At 44.5% G+C, this 20,772-nt stretch overlaps 1 protein-coding gene across 6 annotated transcripts in view; it reads right to left on the bottom strand.

Moving 5' to 3' along the window:
• Positions 1 to 20,772, bottom strand: part of PMFBP1 (polyamine modulated factor 1 binding protein 1) — a 133,151-nt gene that overhangs the window by 8,529 nt on the left and 103,850 nt on the right. For 5 of the 6 annotated variants that reach the window (XM_073584478.1, XM_073584471.1, XM_073584483.1 and 2 more), the window contains 3 exons: positions 9,897 to 10,064; positions 9,648 to 9,815; positions 9,448 to 9,510 (listed from right to left, as the gene is read on the bottom strand). The exons of the other annotated variant lie outside the window; for it this stretch is intronic. In XM_073584478.1, the coding sequence (XP_073440579.1) occupies positions 9,448 to 9,510; positions 9,648 to 9,815; positions 9,897 to 10,064 (399 nt within the window). The remainder of the gene's footprint in view (positions 1 to 9,447; positions 9,511 to 9,647; positions 9,816 to 9,896; positions 10,065 to 20,772) is intronic. 6 annotated transcript variants of the gene reach the window in all.

Genomic DNA, 20,772 nt, shown 5'->3' with positions numbered 1-20,772 from the left:
TAATTCATTGTTTTGATGCCTTCAGAATGAATCTACAATTTTCATAGTCATGAAAATAAAACTCTGAATGAGAAGGTGTGTCCAAACTTTGGTCTGTACTGTATACATTGTATTATATATTTCCAATTTATTCCAGTTTTTTGTGTTCTAAATAGATATTATGTTCTATCTAAATATGTTGATTATTGGATCATAGAAATGATTAAGTGTCTGATGTTCACATTGTACTACAATAAATTTGTCACTTAAATATAAGCAATATATGTGGGAGTTGGTGCAAGGGAAATTGAGGAGTCGGAGTCGCAGGTTTGGCTTACCTACTCCACATTCTTGGTTGCAAGAAATCTGCAAGTAAGGTCTTTCAGGCAGGGAGTATCTCATGTGATTTCTTCCCTATCGCATATTGCTCGATTTTTAGAGACCTTAACTGGTTCTGGGTGTCTTACAGGAGACTCCTTTTTCATGTGGACTGACCTGACTGTCATGGAAAGTGGCAGTTTTTTCCCCTCTGTGGTAATGTTATTGAGGTGAGTTTTTGGAGGTTCTGCTCTCTTTTCAGACATCTTTCCTTATTTCCATTGAGGCCAGGTTGTCCTCAGGCTGTTTTTTCATTTGTTGGTAAGGTTGTATCGTACTTCCTCAAATTGGAATGAGCTCTCCATACTCTAGTTGAAGTGCGAGCTCTCAGGAGTTATGTATTGAGGGTGGCATCCTTCCGAAGGTTGGAAGATTTATTCAGGCTTCCTGATGGTTGCAGGTAGGGGGTTAGCTGCTTTATCGACTATGACCACCAAGTCTATTAGTTTCACCTTCCACGATTCTGTGTCAGGGGCCAGCCTATCCCAGCAGGGATTGGGGCATGCTCTACTTGGTTGATAGGTGTTTCTTGGGCCATCAGGCACCAGCTGTTGCCCCAGCAGGCTGGCAAGACTGTGGTTTTGTCCAGTCTGCACACATTGTTGAAGCATTATCATATTCACATCCAGACTGCTGCAGATGAGTCTTGGAAAGTGGACTCTACAGGTTGCGGTAGCACACTTTTAGGGAGTGGTTCTGCTGGGTGTGATCTGTTATGTTGTCCCTACCCAGGGACTGCTTTGGGTTGTCCCATGGTCTGTGTCCTCCCCACTGAGGTAAAAGAGAAATAGTCATGTGTGTATTTCACTGTCAAATCCTTTTCTCTGAGGCAATCATTGGGGGGACACAGCACCCACTCTTTTAATGTCTCTGTGCTTGTTCTGTAGATTGACATGTTCTATGTCGTTATTCATTTCTTACTGCTTTAGCACTGAACTGGTTGTATGGGAGTCAGCAGGAGGGTGTATACTGCAGAGGAGCAGCTAACTTTCTATGTAGCATACACCCATGGTCTGTGTCCCCCAATGATTGGCTTGGAGCAAAGGACTTTATGGTGAGTCGATAAAATTTCCTATATTTAAGGGTTTCTTTGGTTAGTCGAAGCCAAAATGTGTTGAATACTATGGTTCCATTATTTTTGGTATGATGGTTGGTGATATAGTGCAGAAAAAAAAATAAAGTGAACACTCAAATAACATATTCTAGATGTGAATGAAATATTCTCATTGAATGCTTCGGTTTTGTATGTGCTGACAACAAAATCACATGAAAATCATCAATGAAAATCAATTTATTAACCATTGGAGGCCTGGATTTGGAGTCACACACAAAATTAAAGGGAATCAGTCACCCTTTTTTGTAACCTTATGAGCTGCCGGCATTGACATCAGGGGCTTATCTACAGCATTCTGTCGTTAAGCCCCCAATGTCACCTGAAAGATGAGACAAACAGGTTAGATTATACTCAATGGAGAGGGTGGTCTGGTCCGATGGGTGTTGCGGTCTGATGCCTCCCATCTTCATATGATGCAGTCCTCTTCTTCCTTTCCTGGAGTGGCTTTGGCGCACTGCTCTACCTTGTTGAGGGCAGAGCTGAGTCCTGCAGGTGTTGGGAGAGGTCTGGTGCCTGTGCACTACAGTATTTTGTTCTGCACTCAGTAATTTGCTCTGCACCTGTGCTGGAGCCACGACAGGAAGGGAAGAAGAGGATGGCATTGTATGAAGATGGGAGTTGTTGGACTAAACTGTGATACCCATTTGACTGGACTGCCCCCCCTCCCGTGAGTATAATCTAATGTGTTTTTCTTCTCTTTCAGGTGACATTGTGGGCTTATCTACAGCCTTACAGAGTGCTGTAGATAAGCCCCTGATGTCAATGCTGGCAGCTGATAGACAGATTCTCTTTAATGTGGAATGTAATATCCTTAAAGTCAAAATGAGGCTTAGTAGTGTGCGTGTGTGTGGCCTCCACATGCCTGTTTGACCTCACCACAATGGCTGGGCATGCTCCTGATGAGGTGACGGATGGTCTCTTGAGGGATCTCATCCTATATCTGGAGGAAGGCATCAGTCAACTCCTGAGACAGTCTGTGGTGCGACATGATGTTGGTGGATGGAGCGAGACATGATGTCCCAGATGAGCTCAATCAGATTCAGGTCTGGGGAGTGGCAGGCCAGTCCATAGCTTCAATGCCTTCATCTTGCAGGAACTGCTGACACAATCCAGCCACATGAGGTCTGGCATTGTCCTGCATTAGGAGGAACCCAGGGCCAACCGCACCAGCATATGGTCTCACAAAAGGGGTCTGGGGATCTCATCTCGGTACCTAATGGCAGTCAGGCTACCTCTGGTGAGCATATACAGGGCTGTGTGGCCTCCAAATAATTGAATCTGGCAATCTTGGTGTTCCACGGAAAATGCCATTTTCCCTCCCTTCCAGCCCAATACCCACTTGTGGATGTTGGGTCCTCATACTATCCTCATGGAGTTGTTTTATAATTTCCATCTGTTGTTTCTTCCATTTCCACAATAGCATGTCAATCAGTGTTGCTTCCTAAGTGGACAGTTTGATTTCACGGAAGTTTGATTTACTTGGAATTATAGTCTGTTGTTTAAGTGTTCCCTTTTTTTTGGAGTAGTGTATTAAATGATTATAGGAGGAGCATCGAGTGAAGTTTGTACACTTTTGTTTGGGCCAGGGTGGCGCAGGGCTGTGGAGTCGGTAAGCCAAACCTGCGACTCCGACTCCTCAATTTCCCTTACACCGACTCCGACTCCCACACATATTGCTTATATTTAATTGAAAAATTTATTGTAGTACAATGTGAACCTCAGACATTTAATCATTTGTATGATCCAATAATCAAGATATTTAGATAGAACAGAATATATATTGTGTACTACCCTGTTTTCATTCTTTTTGGTACAGATACGATATGGATAGACAGATATGGATAGATAGAGCAGATTTCTAATCTGCTTTGGCTATTGAAAACATTATCTATGAGCTCAAAAACCTTTCAGGTGATGCGGTTTTTCAAAAAGATGATCAGCTTTTGCAGCTGAAAAACGTATCCTCAAAAAACACAGGAAAAATGCTGTGTGTGAATGTAGTCTTAGATCAGGAATAGAACAGCCATTTATAGGACATTTCCTAACTTTCCCAAACTCTTATGACAAAATATTCAGCACATTCTGCATTGAATTACTGTACCCAATTTATTATATATTTTAGGAGTCGGTCCATTTTATACCGACTCCAACTCCGACTCCACAGCCCTGGGTGGCAGGGTTCTGCTTGTTTGCATATAGTCTTTGCAGAATAGCTAAAAGTGAAATGATCCGACTAATGTTATCTAAGCAATGAACATCCAGATGGGTGTTACTTTGTGATCTCTGCTGAATGTAATCCTGACCCTCAGGGCAGGTGGAGAGAAGTGTATTGATGTCACCCATCAAAATGTGTTATTTGTTTCCACAAATCCATAGAGTTTAATTAGCAAGTTCCATTGGTTTCTCAGTGGCACATTGTGCATCAGGGTTCTTTTTGTTTGAGTTGGTTAACCTCCAAAAATGGGACATGTGCATGGGCTCATAGAATAACATGGAGTTGAGTGTAGTGATGAGTGGGTATACTTGTAGCTTGGGTTTTTTTTGTGTTTTTTTTTCGGCAGCTGCATGCTTTCTGGCTACTTGACAGCTGAAGTATATTTAGTGGCTTGTCTGTTTGTTGGTGTTGTCTTCAGGCTTTGTGAAAATCATGCAGCTGTGCCAAGAGGAACTTAATCTCTGAGCACTTCTAAATACTTGGGAGATGATCCAAACATGTTCAGGGAAATGCAAGCATTGAGTATATTTGCTCCTCACTAGTTGAGTGCTAACTATGCAGACCATAGCACTTGTATTAATTGTTATGGTTGTCTGTACAAGCCCTTTGTTATTTCCCGAGCTCCAATGAATCCAATTCTCTGTTAATATTGGTGAGTTGTCTTACGTGTTGTACTGATCTGTAAATGAGGGCATGTTTGGTGTGCTCTTGGTGCACAATTCTGGCCTCTCAAGCCAAATTGTCAACTTGTGTTAAAGTCTCCTCAGGCTGGAGGTCTACTAGACATTGTGGAACTTGTTATCCAAGTGTTTTTCCTAGTTAGTGTCTTGATCATTTTACCTTACTTGGTGGAGGTTGTGACTTGCTTTCTATCCTTGCCCTGAAATATCCGCAGTCTGGGCTGTAGTTCCTTCCTGTGGACAGTGCATCATATTTGTGCCTTTGAATCTCCCACCCCTAGCTCTAGCTGTGCAAATGTTGTTTCCATCATGTGTTTGGTCCCGATTTGTGTTTTGAGGCTGTAACATGATAAATAATATTTGGTGTTTGCCCTCTTCACTCTGTACTTTGATGTTATTTAGTTGTTGTTTTTTTATTTCTGCATATTTGTTAGTGTTAGCATGTGTTATTTTTGCACAGAGCCTCTGCCTACTTCTGCATGTATGTTGTGACATGTGTTATATGTGGGTGTATTTAGATGTGTTTGATAGGCTGTGATTGCAACATATGGGGCCTTCTGTGTCCATGTGGGTGTGTGTCTTTCCTCTGCGAGTAGTAATTGTTTTCTCCTGTGTTTGTTTAGAATTGCTGTTAGCCCTCCCACTCACACCCTGTCTATTTCCTGGGGCCCTTGTATAAATGTAGACTTGCAGGTCTGTTTGACCGTGGTCTGTCTCTGTAAGTATGGCTCTATAAGTATGTAGAAATGTCCCCAGAAATGAACCAGAAACGAAGCACCAAAGGTAACACATAGCTTTAACATAAACTGTACTTTACTTTCGCCATGCATCTGCCATTCATCCCAACACCCTGCCATATCCCTAACTACTTTTCACACATTCTACTCTCCACAATCTTGCCTCCCCTCACCTCCTCCTCCTCCTCACATCTCTCCTAAGAAAACATTACATAAGCCAGCCATTCTCCTTCTCCCACCTGCTGGCAACATATGTCCCCATCCTAGACCCCTACAGCTTATAACTCCCATTAGTTCCCCCACCTATCACTGCCAACCAAAGCAAAACAACTTCAAACACACACCCTTGACGCCAACCACCCTGCTCCCTCTCTCTGGATCATTCTGGAATGTCTTCTCCATTTGCAATTAACTTCACAGAATTCACTACCTCTTTAGCCCTCATCATTTCTCCCGCCCAGACAAAAACAAAGCCTCCCCTGCTGCACTATGTTACAGCTGCCTCCACTTGACCCACACATCACCATATTCAACCACACAACACTCACATTCTAATCAGCTCTCACCTCTGCTAAACAAACCCACTTTACATCCCTTGTATCTTCATTATCCCACAACCCCAAACAGTTATTCAACACTTAACTTCCCCAATCTCTGCTGAGGACTTTGCCACACCCTTGAAAAAGAAGAAATAACAACATGTGCCTTGTTTGGTCTACCAGACCAATAGCAAAACCCAAGAATTTCTCGCTCACAAATCACACATCACCACCTGGACACTCTACTCCATCCCATCCCTAACACATCTCTTCAAACTATCACTCACTTCTGCCACCTTCCCTGCTGCTTGCAAACATGCCACAATCACACCTATCCTTACAAACCCATCCCTCGACCGCAATGTCCAGCTATCACCCCCTATATTTGCTTCCTAACTCCTTGAGCACCACGCTCACAACCTCCAATCTGGCTTCCATCTACACCCTTCCACAGAGACTGCCCTTACCCTAATTACTAACAACCTACTTACAGCCAAAGCTAACACACAATTCGCCATACTCATTCTTCTGCCTTTGACACAGTCAACCACAGCCTCACACTACATATCCTCTCTTCCTTTGGTGTCAAAGACCTCACCCTAGATTCTGAATCTCCTCATACTTTACCAAGCACACATTCAGCCTTTCCTACTCTGACACTACTACCACCACCACCACCACCTCCTCCTCACCACCCTCTCTCTGTTGGCATCTCTCAAGACTCTGTCCTAAGACCCTTTCTCTTCTCATTCTATACCCTTCACCTGGGACAACTCAAAGTCCCATGGCTCCCAGGACCATCTATATGCTGATGACTCTCAGATCTACCTCTCTGCTGGCCAGAATCAAATAGTGTCTATCAGCCATATCATCCTCCTTCTCCTCTCACTTCCTCAAGCTCAATGTTGACAAATCTGAACTCATTATCTTTCTTCCATCTCACATACCATCCCTACCTGATCTATCAACAAATAAATTAATTTACACATTACCCTGTAATCCACTGCCTCGGATGAATCCTTGATTCCACCATTTCTTTCAAAAAAACACATCCAAGCTCTCACCACCTACTGACAACTCAAGCACAAAAACATTTCCACAATCTAGCCTTTCCTCAACCCTCACTCTACTAAAATGCTTAGACATGCCCAAATCATCAACTGTTATGAATGGGTCACCAAGGAGGATAGCAGGCCCAGGCTGAGCCACAGCAAACCAGAGCGGTTGGTAACTAAGCAGATTGCAGACCCCTGATCCTATCCACACAACTAGCAGTAGCCAGGGAGCATGCCCACGATGATCCTAGGCACAGCCGGAGAGCTAGCTAAACCGACAGCAAGAAAGGGGAAATCTTAACTGCCCCGCAGCAGACCCCAAAGGAAAAGATAGCCCCCAAACATATACTTTCAGTGAGACAAGATAAAAACGCAAACGCAGGTAGGAAAATAGACTGACCAAACGATGGGACCCACACTGACTAGACAGGAAAGGAAAGACACTGTCTACAAACACACAAAAAAACCCTGCAAAAGGCCAACACGTCTGATGCACAAAAACAATGAAGTCACACAACTTCGCCCCCAGTATATCAGCACTCTGGTATATACTCTGAAAGCAAAGCAAAAAGAGACCAATACAACAGAGGAAGAAACAAACTAGCACATGCAGTAACATATGGGCGGTGATTCAGCACAGCCCCAGCCGAAGCTGGCTGACCCACACAAAGCACAGATAGACAAAACCACATCAAATGCAAACAGAATAACAAACAAACCACTTAGCTGAACCATGCAGGGAAAAAGCAAGAGACAGCAAACCTCAGAAGGCACAGGAAGAAAATCACCATCGGGGATAGAGAGTCAGCTATCTTAAATCCCAATCAGAAACCCCAGATCTCCAACCGTCATTATCAGGTGGCAAGCCTCTATCAGATCAGCTCCACTATCTTCAGTAATCACCAGAGGGAAACCAGAGAGAGAATTCACAACAATCTCACACTTCAACTACTACTACAACATCCTCCTCCTCCTCTGTGACCTACCTTCCAACACTCCCGCACCCCTCCAGTCCATCCTTAACTCTGCTGCCCAACTAATTAATCTCTCCCCCCCACTACACTCCTGCTTTCCCTCTTTGTAAATCATTTCACTGGCTCCCAATTTCCCAGCATATCCACTTTAAACTAATGACACTGACCAACAAAGCCACCCATAACCTTTCTTCTCCAGATAGTTCAAAACTAATCACACAATATCTTCCCTCACAGGCTCCAGTCCTACCAAAACCTCCTTCTCTCCTCCATGCTTATTCACTCCTCACTAGGTTGAGCAACTTTAGTCAGATCAGGTTTCCACAAACAAAATTTGTTTCAGATCAAACTGGTCCCACTAGGGCAAAAAAAACCTCAAGAGTTTCATCCAAAACCCAACCCCAATGCAAGTCAATGGGGAATAAAAGTCACCATTGAATGGAGGAATGTCATCCGCTCAATGCCAACTTTTATTTCTCATTGACTAGAATTGGAGTTTGGTCCAAAACCTAACCCCACCCTTTTTTTTCCAAGAAACTTTTCAGTAAACCCAATCTGACCAAAGTCACTCTACTCCTCAACCAACCATCTCCAAGATTTCTCCCCAATATCACCCATCCTCTGGAATTCTGTGCCCAAAAACATCTGGTTAACTACCACATTTGAATGCTTCAAACAGAACCAGAAAACCCAACTCTTCAGGAAAGCTTACAGCCTGCAATGACCACATAACCACCATCAGAACAGCAGCAAGCCCCAACCTACTGTCTCCTTCCCCACCAATCCTGTACAATGTAAGAGCACGGTCCTCTTCCCTCTGTACCAGTCTCATTGTTAGGCTACTTTCACACTTGCATTGCACAGACCTTCATCAGTCTACACACAGCTGCCACTAAGCTCCACCCTGCCACACCTCCTGTTAGCTCCACCTATGGGCACACACATTATTTGGACGGTGCGCCCAGCAAACAAAAATGCAACAGTGCATTTGGCACAGTTCAGCCCACCATCAAAAGGACGCATGCACCAGAAAACACATACCTGCGCACGGCCTGCATACCCAATGCTTAAGATAGAGTGCGCAAGTCGCATGCAGCATCATGCGCCCATAGGCGGAGCTTAGCAGCAGCCGTGCACAAACCAATGCAGGTCTGTGCAACACAAGTGTGAAAGTAGCCTTAGTTTATTTACTGTAACTGACATTTTTATTTGCAGAAGACGCCATCTCATGTGACGCACCATGGAATCAATGGTGCTAGATAAAGGAGAATAATAGTGACCAGTCACATTGCAGCTCCTGTTCAGAGTCACACATAGGATGACATGTATGATAAGAAACACCAACATCAGATTTAGACCAGACAAGAATTGTGAATCAAGCATTTGTGAGAATGCTGGTTCCTGTCGAAACAGCCCTGAAGGCAGCCATCAACCAAGAATAACTGCTCACTGGGTGGAAGCAGACTTTGAAGAATCATCACTCTCAGCACCACATCTCACACTAAATAGGAGATACGCTGCCAATAATATATTACATGCAGTCAGAACCATCATATTAAGGCTCGTTCAGTAACCACAGGCTTTTTGTTGCTCTATGAACAGGACAGTGAGCTACCACCAATTGTCTAATAGCATGGATCGTGGAAGCCTAGAAGAAGGGTCAAACCACACACTGCGGATGGCTGTGCCCACCAAGATGCCCAATGGCTGCAAAATTTGGAAACCAAATTGTGCATCACATTAGGCAGCAGCAGCAGCACAGTGCTCAGTACTTACCTCACTGGTGGCAGCATTGTACCTCTGTCGCAGTTGATTCACTGTGTTCTGGAGGCTCTCTCGCTGTGGGAAGAAAACACAACACAGAACATGCTAAATTAATTCAAACTATGGAAGCTTGGTGATGCTGGGACCTGTAGTCCTAGGACAGTTAGAACCACATTGTTCCCAACACACTGATTTAGTGTGATGTTCTCTACCTCTCTGCCTTCAGTTCTGAGTTTCTCCATGATGGTAGCAAGCTGGTCCTGCAGATGCTTCACATCGTCCTCCTTCTGCCTGAGCTCCTGCGCTTGCTCCTGGTGAAGCCTCTGCCAGTGCAGTAGCTGGTTACCGTGATCTCGCAAGCGGCTCTCGCACACCTCTGCCTACAATTCCATAGCAAGAGTAATGAGGGGCACAGGGCCACAGTCACACTGACTCATTTGTGCTGGATCACCCAAGCGCACCTCTTGCTCCCTCTGCCTGTGCAGATCATGTAGGGCGCTCATCTCCGTACTCAGTCTACGGATCCGCTCTTCTTGGGCTGCGCCGTCTCGCTCCAGCTCTGCCTTCCTCTGCTGTGTGCGCTGCAGCTCAGTCCTAACAGCGGCAAGTTCTCTGCTGCGCTCACTAAGCTGATCGACAAACAAGCACAAGATTCATTTTCGGGTTCCGTTCATTGCAGATAAAACAGCCTGTAGACCAGATGTGACCGCTGCAGCTAATCACTAGCTTCAATTATCTTGAGGAGGATACAGCTAATGGAAACAAGCCATTAGAAGCAAATCACAGACAATTAGGCCACGTGAAGCATATACCAACCATTGCGCAAACCGTCCAAAGCAGCAGTCTGGCTGGTGGGAGACCACAGCTGGACTAATCATGAAGGCTAATAAGCTTACTGGGGGGAGTGTTTCATGCAAAGAGCATAAGCTGGGTCTGAGGGAGAATTAAGACTTGTGTTCTTTGATCGCAGTCTCCAGCACCAGGCACACTGCTGATGTGGAGCAAATTTGACTCATAGTTCTGTTTTGAGAGGTTCAAAACTGCTGAGACTCCCTATGTAAAAGAGAACCTGTCACAAAGTCAAAAGGAGCCAAGTTTTTTATCTTATTTATATTCCTAATGCCCCCAAATATTCTGCCTTTTTTTTGGGGGGGGGAAAATCCCTCGTACAATTCCAGAGAATGGGCCATTTTAGTTACTAATTTTTAATCTCTAAACAAGGGGCAGTGCTGACAAAGCAACTATGCAGAGCAGGAAAAGTACACACCCCCCCCCCCCCCCGAGGATCCAGTGAGACACGCCCCTTGGAACAATCAAGAAAATTATCAGTAAATAAAAAGGCCCATAGCAATCTCTGGAACATTATGGCGGATTTATATAAAACAAAAAAGTAGATTTAGTGATATAACAGAAATCATGTAAAGTCTACTACTAAGGCAGAGAGATGAAGCTACAACCCATAATGAGGTCCTTGTTATGGGGGACTTTAACTACCTGGATATTAACTGAGAAACAGAGACCTGCAAGACCCCCTAAAGGTGACAGGTTTCAGCTAATACCCAAGAAAAATTAACTTTTACACCTAATACTATCTAACAGACCTGACAGAATAACAAATCTGCAGGTCGTCAGACATGTAGGAAATAGCGACCACAATCTTGTCCAGTTTCACTTGTCTTTCGCAAGGGTGACTTGTCAGGGAGTCACAAAAACACTGAACCTTAGGAAGGCAAAAGTTTGCCCAGGTTAGAGATGCCCTTAATCTGGTCGACTGGGACAATGTCCTCAGAAATAAGAATATAAGACGATGGATAATAAATCAGAAATGTTTAAGGACATCCCAAATAGGCACTGTAAGCGGTTTACACCTTGTGGGAATAAAAGGACAAGAAATAGGAAAAACCCAATGTGACAAAACAAAGAAGTAAGAGGACCAATTAACAGTAAAAAGAAAGCAGTAAAACTACTAAAGCAGGATGGCACCGCTAAAGCTCAAAAAAACGATATGGAGAAAAATACTTTAATCGAAAAAACCAAGTAAAGCTGCCAAAAAGGAAACAGAGAAGCATATTGCTAAGGATAGTAAAGCTAATCCCAAACTGTTCAACAAATAGTAAAATAATATAAAGTGAAAGTGTAGGCCTCTTAAAAAATTGTGAGGAAAGAATGTTTGTAGATGACTACAAAACAGGGAATTTTGTAGTACTCACCATAAAATCCTTTTCTCTGAGACGCTCATTGGGGGGGGACACACGACTGTGGGTGTATGCTACTGCCGCTAGGAGGCTGACACTAAGTGAATGAAAAAAGGTTAGCTCCTCCTCCGCCATATACACCCTCGCCTCAATTGCAGGCAAAACCAGTTTGGTGCAAAAGAAGTAGGAGATCAAAAAGACCAAATCAACCTTAATACAGGTAACAACATGTCGAGAAAACCCACCTAATATCAAAAATACATATTAGTAAACAAAAAAAGGAGCCAATTGGCATAAACAGGGTGGGTGCTGTGTCTCCCAATGAGCATCTCAGACAAAAAGGGTTTTACGGTGAGGACCACAAAAATCCCTGTTTCTCCTTCGCCTCATTGGGGGGGGACACAGGACTGTGGGACATCCTAAAGCTGTCCCTGGGTGGGAAGTCGACTCACCGGTCCAAGCTACACGCACCTCCTGTCTAAAAGGTGCACCACCGTTGCTTGGAGAATCCTTCTACCCAGGCTTGCATCTTCTGAAGCCTGAGTATGGACATTGTAGTGTTTGGAGAATGTGTGCAGGCTGGACGAAGTTGCCGCCTTGCAAACCTGCTCCTCCAATGCCTGGTGCCAAAGGGCCCAAGAGGCGCCCACTGCTTGAGTTGATTATGCTATGATCCCTGCTGGAACAGCTGCGCCTCTGATGCGGTAGGATTCCGAAATCGGCACCTGGCTATGTTCGATCTTGAGGCAGCAAGTCCCTTCCTACAACCCTCAGGGAGCACAAACAGCGTGTCTGTCTGACGAAAGGGTGCCATCCGTGACACGTACCTCCTGAGAGCTCTCACTAGATCCAACGTGTGAAGAGCTTTTTCCACAAGGTGTACCGGTGCTGGGCAAAAGGAGGGCAAGACAATGTCCTAATTAATGTGAAATGAGGAAACAACCTTCGGCAAAAAAGGGGGGAGCTGGCCTGCGAACCACCTTATCCTTAAGAAAAATTTAAAAAGGAGCTCGGCAAAATATAGCTGCAAGCTCCCAAACCCGCCTGATTGATGTTATAGCTACGAAGAACACCACCAAAGAGACATCCTGTAGTGGTTCAAATGTAGCTTCCTAGAAAACACCTAGCACCAGGGTAAGCTCCCAGGAGTCCAGAGGGGTCCTATAGCGAGGCACCAAGTGGGAGACCCCCTGAATTAAGGTCTTTACCTGCAGATTGGTAGCGATCCTGCGCTGGAAAAGGACAGATAAGACCGAAATCTGTCTCCTGAGGGAACTTGGAGCTAAACATGAGTCTAGGCCAGATGTTGGGACTAGAGAATCTCAGTGGAGAACAACCGCGGTCCCTACACCACGTGTAGAAATTCTTCCAGGTGTGGTGATAAATACGTGCTGAGGCGGGCTTCCGGGCACTAACCATTGTAGCAACCACATTGCGGCCAAAGCCAGCCTGGGTAAGAATCCAAGATTCAACGGCCAAGCCTTCAAACACAGGGCCCCTGAATTCGGGTGGTAGATCGGGCCCTGGGAAAGCAGGTCTGGGCGCTCTGGCAGCCGCCAGGGGACGTCGGGGAGTGGCTGCACTAGGTCTGCGTACCACACCCGACGAGGCCAATCTGGGGCCAGCAGAATCAATGGAACCCCCTCTGCCTTGACCTTCTTGATGACCCTCGGAAGTAGTGACAGTGGGGGAAATAGGTATGAGAGGCAAAATTGGTTCCATGGCAGAACCAACGCATCCACGGCAATTGCCTGCGGGTCCCGGGACCAAGCGACAAATGCGGGCACTTTGGCGGACACCCTGGAGGCCATCAGGTCCACATTCCTAATTATTATGCAAAAAAAAATTCAACATATTTTCAGTAAATTACCTATATGAATTGCAGTCAGTTATTTTCCAGTCATCTAATATTCTAGTATAATTGCAATGTTTTGGAACAAACTGCCTATGAAAACAGTATATTTTTAAAAATAAACACTCGAAATGCATGTTTCAAATTATTATGCACAGCAGAGTTTTCAACCTTTTGATTTTGAACCAAAAAAAAATGGTCAATTGGGAAATGATAAGCATTATCAGTAGAGTTGAGCGATACCGTCCGATACTTCAAAGTATCGTATCGGATGGTATCGGCCGATCTTTAAAAAAAGTATCGGTATCGCCGATTCCGATACCGGAAGTCCCATTCAAGTCTATGGGACTTCCGGTATCGGAATAAGAAAAACCCTTTCCTGCCCTTGTACAGCCTCTCTGGGGTCTGTACGGGCCTTTCGGGGGGCTGTGCCGGCCTGCCAGGGGGTCTGTGCAGGCTCCGGTGGTCTGTGCAGGCTCCGGTGGTCTGTGCCGGCCTGCCGGTGCTCTGTGCAGGCTCCGGGGGGCTGTGCAGGCTCCAGGGGGCTGTGCCGGCCTGCCGGGGGGCTGTGCCGGCCTGCCGGGGGGCTGTGCCGGCCTGCCGGGGGGGCTGTGCAGGCATCGTCCGATGGGACTACAAGTCCCATCGGGCGATGCCTGCTACCATGACAGTGATTGACACATTAGCCAATGATGGGACAGTAGTCCATCATCCGGCTAATGTGTTAAATGTAAAAAAAAAAAAAAAATACATGCTACATACATACAACATGCATACTACATACATGCTACATTCATTCTACATACTACATACATGCTACATTCATACTACATAAATACTACATGCAACATACATACTACATATATACTACATGCATGCTACATACATACTGCATGCTACATACATACCACATATATACTACATACATACAATACATTCATACAATACATACATAGACATACAGTACATATAACAGAGTAACATACTTACCAATACTTGTCACATTGTTCCCCGAAGCCATTGTCTTTTCCGGAATAAATATTAACATAACAAACCACAAAAATACTCACCCACGATCCGAAGCAGTCCACGAGTGTGTCCCACGACGATCTTGGGTAGAGAACTGCAGCATCAGATGATGCTGCCGTTCTCTACGGGCTGCAGGAATCCAATGACGGAAGGTAGGTATCCTTCCGCACTGTATTCCTCCGCCACTTAAAAAAAAAAAAAAAGTCCCTAGTCTCACTTTATGCCATTGCTGTGTGGGAAATTCCCACGCAGCAATGGCATAAAGTGAGACTAGGGACTTTTTTTTTTTTAAGTGGCGGAGGAATACAGTGCGGAAGGATACCTACCTTCCGTCATTGGATTCCTGCAGCCCGTAGAGAACGGCAGCATCATCTGATGCTGCAGTTCTCTACCCAAGATCGTCGTGGGACACACTCGTGGACTGCTTCGGATCGTGGGTGAGTATTTTTGTGGTTTGTTATGTTAATATTTATTCCGGAAAAGACAATGGCTTCGGGGAACAATGTGACAAGTATTGGTAAGTATGTTACTCTGTTATATGTACTGTATGTCTATGTATGTATTGTATGAATGTATTGTATGTATGTAGTATATATGTGGTATGTATGTAGCATGTAGTATGTATGTAGCATGCATGTAGCATGTAGTATGTATGTAGCATGCATGTAGTATATATGTAGTATGTATGTAGCATGCATGTAGTATATATGTAGCATGTATGTGGTATGTATGTGGTATGTATGTAGCATGTAGTATGTATGTAGTATGTATGTAGTATGTATGTGGTATGTATGTAGCATGTAGTATGTATGTAGCATGCATGTAGTATATATGTAGTATGTATGTAGCATGCATGTAGTATATATGTAGCATGTATGTGGTATGTATGTGGTATGTATGTGGTATGTATGTGGTATGTATGTAGTATGTATGTGGTATGTATGTAGCATGTAGTATGTATGTAGCATGCATGTAGTATATATGTAGTATGTATGTAGCATGTAGTATGTATGTAGTATGTATGTAGTATGTATGTGGTATGTATGTAGCATGTAGTATGTATGTAGTATGTATGTAGTATGTATGTGGTATGTATGTAGCATGTAGTATGTATGTAGCATGCATGTAGTATATATGTAGTATGTATGTAGCATGTAGTATGTATGTAGTATGTATGTGGTATGTATGTAGCATGTAGTATGTATGTAGCATGCATGTAGTATATATGTAGTATGTATGTAGCATGTAGTATGTATGTAGCATGCATGTAGCATGTATGTAGCATGTATGTAGTATGTATGTAGTATGTATGTAGCATGCAGTATGTATGTAGCATGTATGTAGTATATATGTAGTATATATGTAGTATGTATGTAGCATGCATGTAGTATGTATGTAGTATGTATGTAGTATGTATGTAGCATGCAGTATGTATGTAGCATGTATGTAGTATGTATGTAGTATATATGTAGTATGTATGTAGCATGCATGTAGTATGTATGTAGCATGTAGTATGTATGTAGCATGCATGTAGTATGTATGTAGCATGTATGTAGCATGTATGTAGTATATATGTATGTATGTAGCATGTAGTATGTATGTAGCATGTAGTATGTATGTAGCATGCATGTAGTATGTATGTAGCATGTATGTAGCATGTATGTAGTATATATGTATGTATGTAGCATGTAGTATGTATGTAGCATGTAGTATGTATGTAGCATGCATGTAGTATATATGTAGTATGTATGTAGTATGTATGTAGCATGTAGTATGTATGTAGTATGTATGTAGTATGTATGTAGCATGTATGTAGTATGTATGTAGCATGTATGTAGTATGTATGTAGTATATATGTAGTATGTATGTAGCATGTAGTATGTATGTAGCATGCATGTAGTATGTATGTAGTATTTTTTTTTTTTTTTTTTTTAACATTTAACACATTAGCCGGATGATGGGACTACTACTGTCCCATCATTGGCTAATGTGTCAATCACTGTCATGGTAGCAGGCATCGCCCGATGGGACTTGTAGTCCCATCGGACGATGCTTGCACAGACCCCCGGACATCAGCACAGCCCCCCGGCAGGCCGGCACAGCCCCCCGGCAGGCCGGTACAGACCCCCACAGGGTGCACAGCCCCCCGGCAGGCCGGCACAGCCCCCCGGCAGGCCGGTACAGACCCCGGGCAGTCCACACAGCCCCCCGGCAGGCCGGCACAGCCCCCCGGCAGGCCGGCAGAGACCCCCGGAAGGCCCGAAATGACGGCGCATCATGATGCGCACACACCGCGCATCATGATGACGTCAGGCCGTCAATCAACTGAACTTCCGATTCCGATGCCGAATTCCGATATTGAAAAAATATCGGAAGTCGGTATCGGAATTCCGATACAGCAAGTATCGGCCGATACCCGATACTTGCGGTATCGGAATGCTCAACACTAATTATCAGCTTATTACAAAATGAAATCAAACAGTTTTCAAGTCAATAAATATATGTATATACCAATGGCGCTAAAGCGTACACCCACAGAACACAAAGCAGCAAGTAATAAGACAACACACCACTCAAGTTGTCCCCATAAAATAATAATAATAAATAAACCTGATAGAAACTTGCTAGATTTGCCATTGCTTTCTGGCCCCATCAGCGCCCCATAGGGCTTTCTTGCCTGTCACGTGATCTATCACGTGACTGTGACGTCACGCAAGGTCCTTCAGCTTTTTCGGACCTTGCAGGCCTGCTTTTGCAAGCGGCGGCTGGTACTCTTACAGCCTGCCGATATACACCTCCAGCTGCGCGCCAGTCACCGGCCGGGACGGCGGCATGCTAGGAGGTAGCACAATTTAGCTCCAGTAACTTGTTATATACCTGTGTCGGGGAGTATTATTGGGAAAGGACCTGGAAATCCACCCTGCATTCTGAAGACCTTTTTCCCCTGCCTCGCCAGTTTTTAGCTTCAGTAAAGGTAATAGATTTCTTCATAAGATATCTTTATTTAACCAAGACACATTTAATTAGCGCAAGTTTTCAAGTCAAAACTTTATTCTAGGTGATGTTACATTTGCACATAGGACCCCTTGTTCGAAAGAAGCTTCTGAACTCTCTCGTCCATTGAATTTGTCAGTTTTTGGATGGTTTGGGCTTCAATTGTTTGGCATGTGGACAGAATACCCTCCCAGAGCTGCTGCTTAGATGTGAACTGCCTCCCGCCATCATAGACACTCCTTTTGATGATGCTCCAGAGGTTCTCAATGGGGTGGAGGTCAGGGGAAGATGGTGGCCACACCATAAGTTTGTCCTCTTTTATGCCTATAGCAGCCAGAGATGCAGATGTGTTATTTGCAGCACGAGACGGTGCATTATCAGGCATGAAAGTGATCTTGCTGCGGAAAGCACGGTTCTTCCTCTTGAACCATGGCAGGAAGTGCTGTTTTAGAAACTCCACATAGATTATGGAGTTCATCTTTACCCCTTCAGGGATCCTAAAGGGGCCGACAATCTCTCTCCCCATGATTCCAGCCCAAAACATTACTCCACCTCCTCCTTGTTGGCGCCTGAGCCGTGTTTTCATGGGGTGTCCATCGACCAGCCATCCTCCACTCCATCCATCTGGACCATCGAGCGTTGCACGGCACTCATCGGTGAACAAAATCGTTTGGAAGTCAGTCTTCATGTAACATTTGGCCCACTGGAGCCGAATCTGCTTGTGTGCAGTGGATAGAGGTGGTCGACAGGACGGCTTACGCACAGCTGCAAACCTCTGAAGGACCCTGCATCTTGTTGTTCGGGGGACGTTGGAGGCACCAGCAGCTTCAAAAACTTGTCTGCTGCTATGACAAGGCATTTTTGCAGCTGCTCTTTTAACCTGACGCAATTGCCTTTTGGAAAGAGTCCTCAATTTTTCCTTATCAGCACGCACACGTGTGTGCTGGGAATCAGCTACAGACTTCTTGATTGTGCGATGATCACGTTGACGTGTCTTGGCAATGTTGATTGTAGTCATGCCTTGACCTAAATACTCCACAATTTGTTGCTTCTCAGCAGCCGACACATCCTATTTCTTTCCCATTTTGGCAAAAAATGTAGGCTGCTTAATAATGTGAAACAGCCTTCTTAAGTAGTCTTGCCTTTATTTGGACACACCTGCCAAACTAATTTGCACAGGTATCTGCAATTGCTTTCAGTGATATAAAGAGCCCTGACACACATAACCATCAATGAGTTTAAATGACAAAAAAAAAAAAAAAAAAATTCTAACCTTATCACTCCTAAACTCTTTTTGCATAATAATTTGGAACACAGTTTAGAGAAGAGAGAGAAAGGATTCAAAAAGATAGAAAGAAACTGGAGCAGTGGGCAGCAACTAACAGAATGGTTTTTAACAGGGAAAAATGCAAAGCTCTACATCTGGTCAATAAAAATGAAAAAAAGCATATACAGAATGGCAGGAATAGGGCTAAGCAACAGCACATGTGAAAAAGACTTGGATATACTAATAGATCACAGACTGAATATGAGTCAACAGTGTGATGCAGCAGCAAAAAAGGCAAATGCAATTCTAGGATGTATTTACAGAAGCATACAGTCTAGATCACGTGAAGTCATTATTTCCCTCTACTCCTCTTTGGTCAGACCTCATCTGGAATATTGTGTCCAGTTTTGGGCACCACATTTTAAAAAAAAAAAAAAGACAGCAACAAACTGGAGCAAGTTCAGAAAAGAGCGACCAGAATGGTGACCGGTCTGCAAACCCTGTCTTATGAGGAAAGGTTGCAGGATTTGGGAATGTTTAGCTTGCAAAAGAGAAGACTGAGACGAGACTTAAATAGCTGTCTACAAATATCTGAAGGGCTGTCACATTGTAGAAGTATCATCTTTATTCTCATTTGCACAAGGAAAGACTAGAAGCAATGGAATGAAACTTAATGGGGGAGACAGATTAGATATTAGAAACATTTTTTGGACAGTTAGAGTGATCAATGAGTGGAACAGGCTCACCACAAGAAGTGGTGAGTTCTCCTTAAATGGAAGTCTTCAAACAGAGGCTGGACAGACATCTGTCTGGGATGATTTAGCGAATCCTGCTTTGAGCTGGAAGTTGGACCAGATGGCCCAGGAGGTCCCTTCCAACTCTATGATACTATGATTGGGAGGCGTGCTTCCCTCAGCGGCCAACGTCCATGGGCAGTATGATGGCGAAAAACCGCTCCCCAGCCGAGGAGGCTTGCGTCGGTTGTGACCACCAGCCAATGGCCCGGGGGAAGGGAGGAACTGATTGTCCACCACCCGAGTGCCTGTCTGACCTGCGCAGACAACTGGCACCAACGATCGAGAGTAAATGGGTTCTTGTCCCAGGATGACAATAAGGCATACTGCAGGGGGCGAAAATAGAGCTGGGCAAACAGAATAGCTTCCACTGCTGACACCATTTTCCCTAGGACCCTCATGCAGAAACAGATGGTATGAGAGACTGGTTGGCAAAGTGTCCAGACTCCCTGCCGGAGAGTTAGTGCCTTGTCCCGAGTGAGAATTACCAACCCTCGGGAAGTATCAAAGATCATCCCTAAAAAGGAAATCCTCTGAGCTGGAACAGGTGATGATTTCTTCAGGTTGACCAACCACCCTAAGCAGTAAACAGTATCTAGCGTGATGTTGACGCTCTCCTCGCATGCTCGAAATGAAGAGCCCTTGACTAAAAGGTCATATAAGTAATGGTCAGGATGGCGTTCGTAATGGTCAGGATGGCCATGACGAACGCCATGACCTTTGTGAACACTCTGGGAGCAGAGCTGCAAACTGGAAATGTAGGCTATTGATGGCGAAGCGTAGAAATCTTTGATGCGGAGGAAAAATGGGGATGTGTATAGGTAGGCATCTTGGATGCTGATAGAGGCCAAATATTCTCACTGCCCCATGGCATATATGACTGAATGGAGAGACTCCCATCTGGAAATGTCTGATCCTGATATCTGTTCAGGAGCTTCAGGTCCAGAATGGGCCTGACAGTTCCAGCCTTTTTGGGGACTATGAACAGGTTGGAGTAGAAACCCTGAAATTTTTCCTTCTCCGGTACAGAAACCACGACTCCTTTGTGCTGGAGCAATTTCATGGCCTTGAGTAAAGCTCTGGCCCCGGCATCTACTTTGTGAGGACGGGAAAGAAAAAAAAAAACGTCTTGGGGGGTACTTGACAAAGTCTACTTTGTACCCCGAGGACACCAGCACTCTTACCCATGTGTCATGAGTGACTGTG

This window comes from Dendrobates tinctorius, unplaced genomic scaffold (assembly GCF_039654945.1).
Source record: "Dendrobates tinctorius isolate UK_male_01 unplaced genomic scaffold, ASM3965494v1 ptg000009l, whole genome shotgun sequence".
In the NCBI taxonomy this organism is placed as follows: domain Eukaryota; kingdom Metazoa; phylum Chordata; class Amphibia; order Anura; family Dendrobatidae; genus Dendrobates; species Dendrobates tinctorius.
The sequence above is the reverse complement of the archived record's forward strand: the minus strand, read 5'-3'. Positions and strand labels throughout refer to the sequence as shown.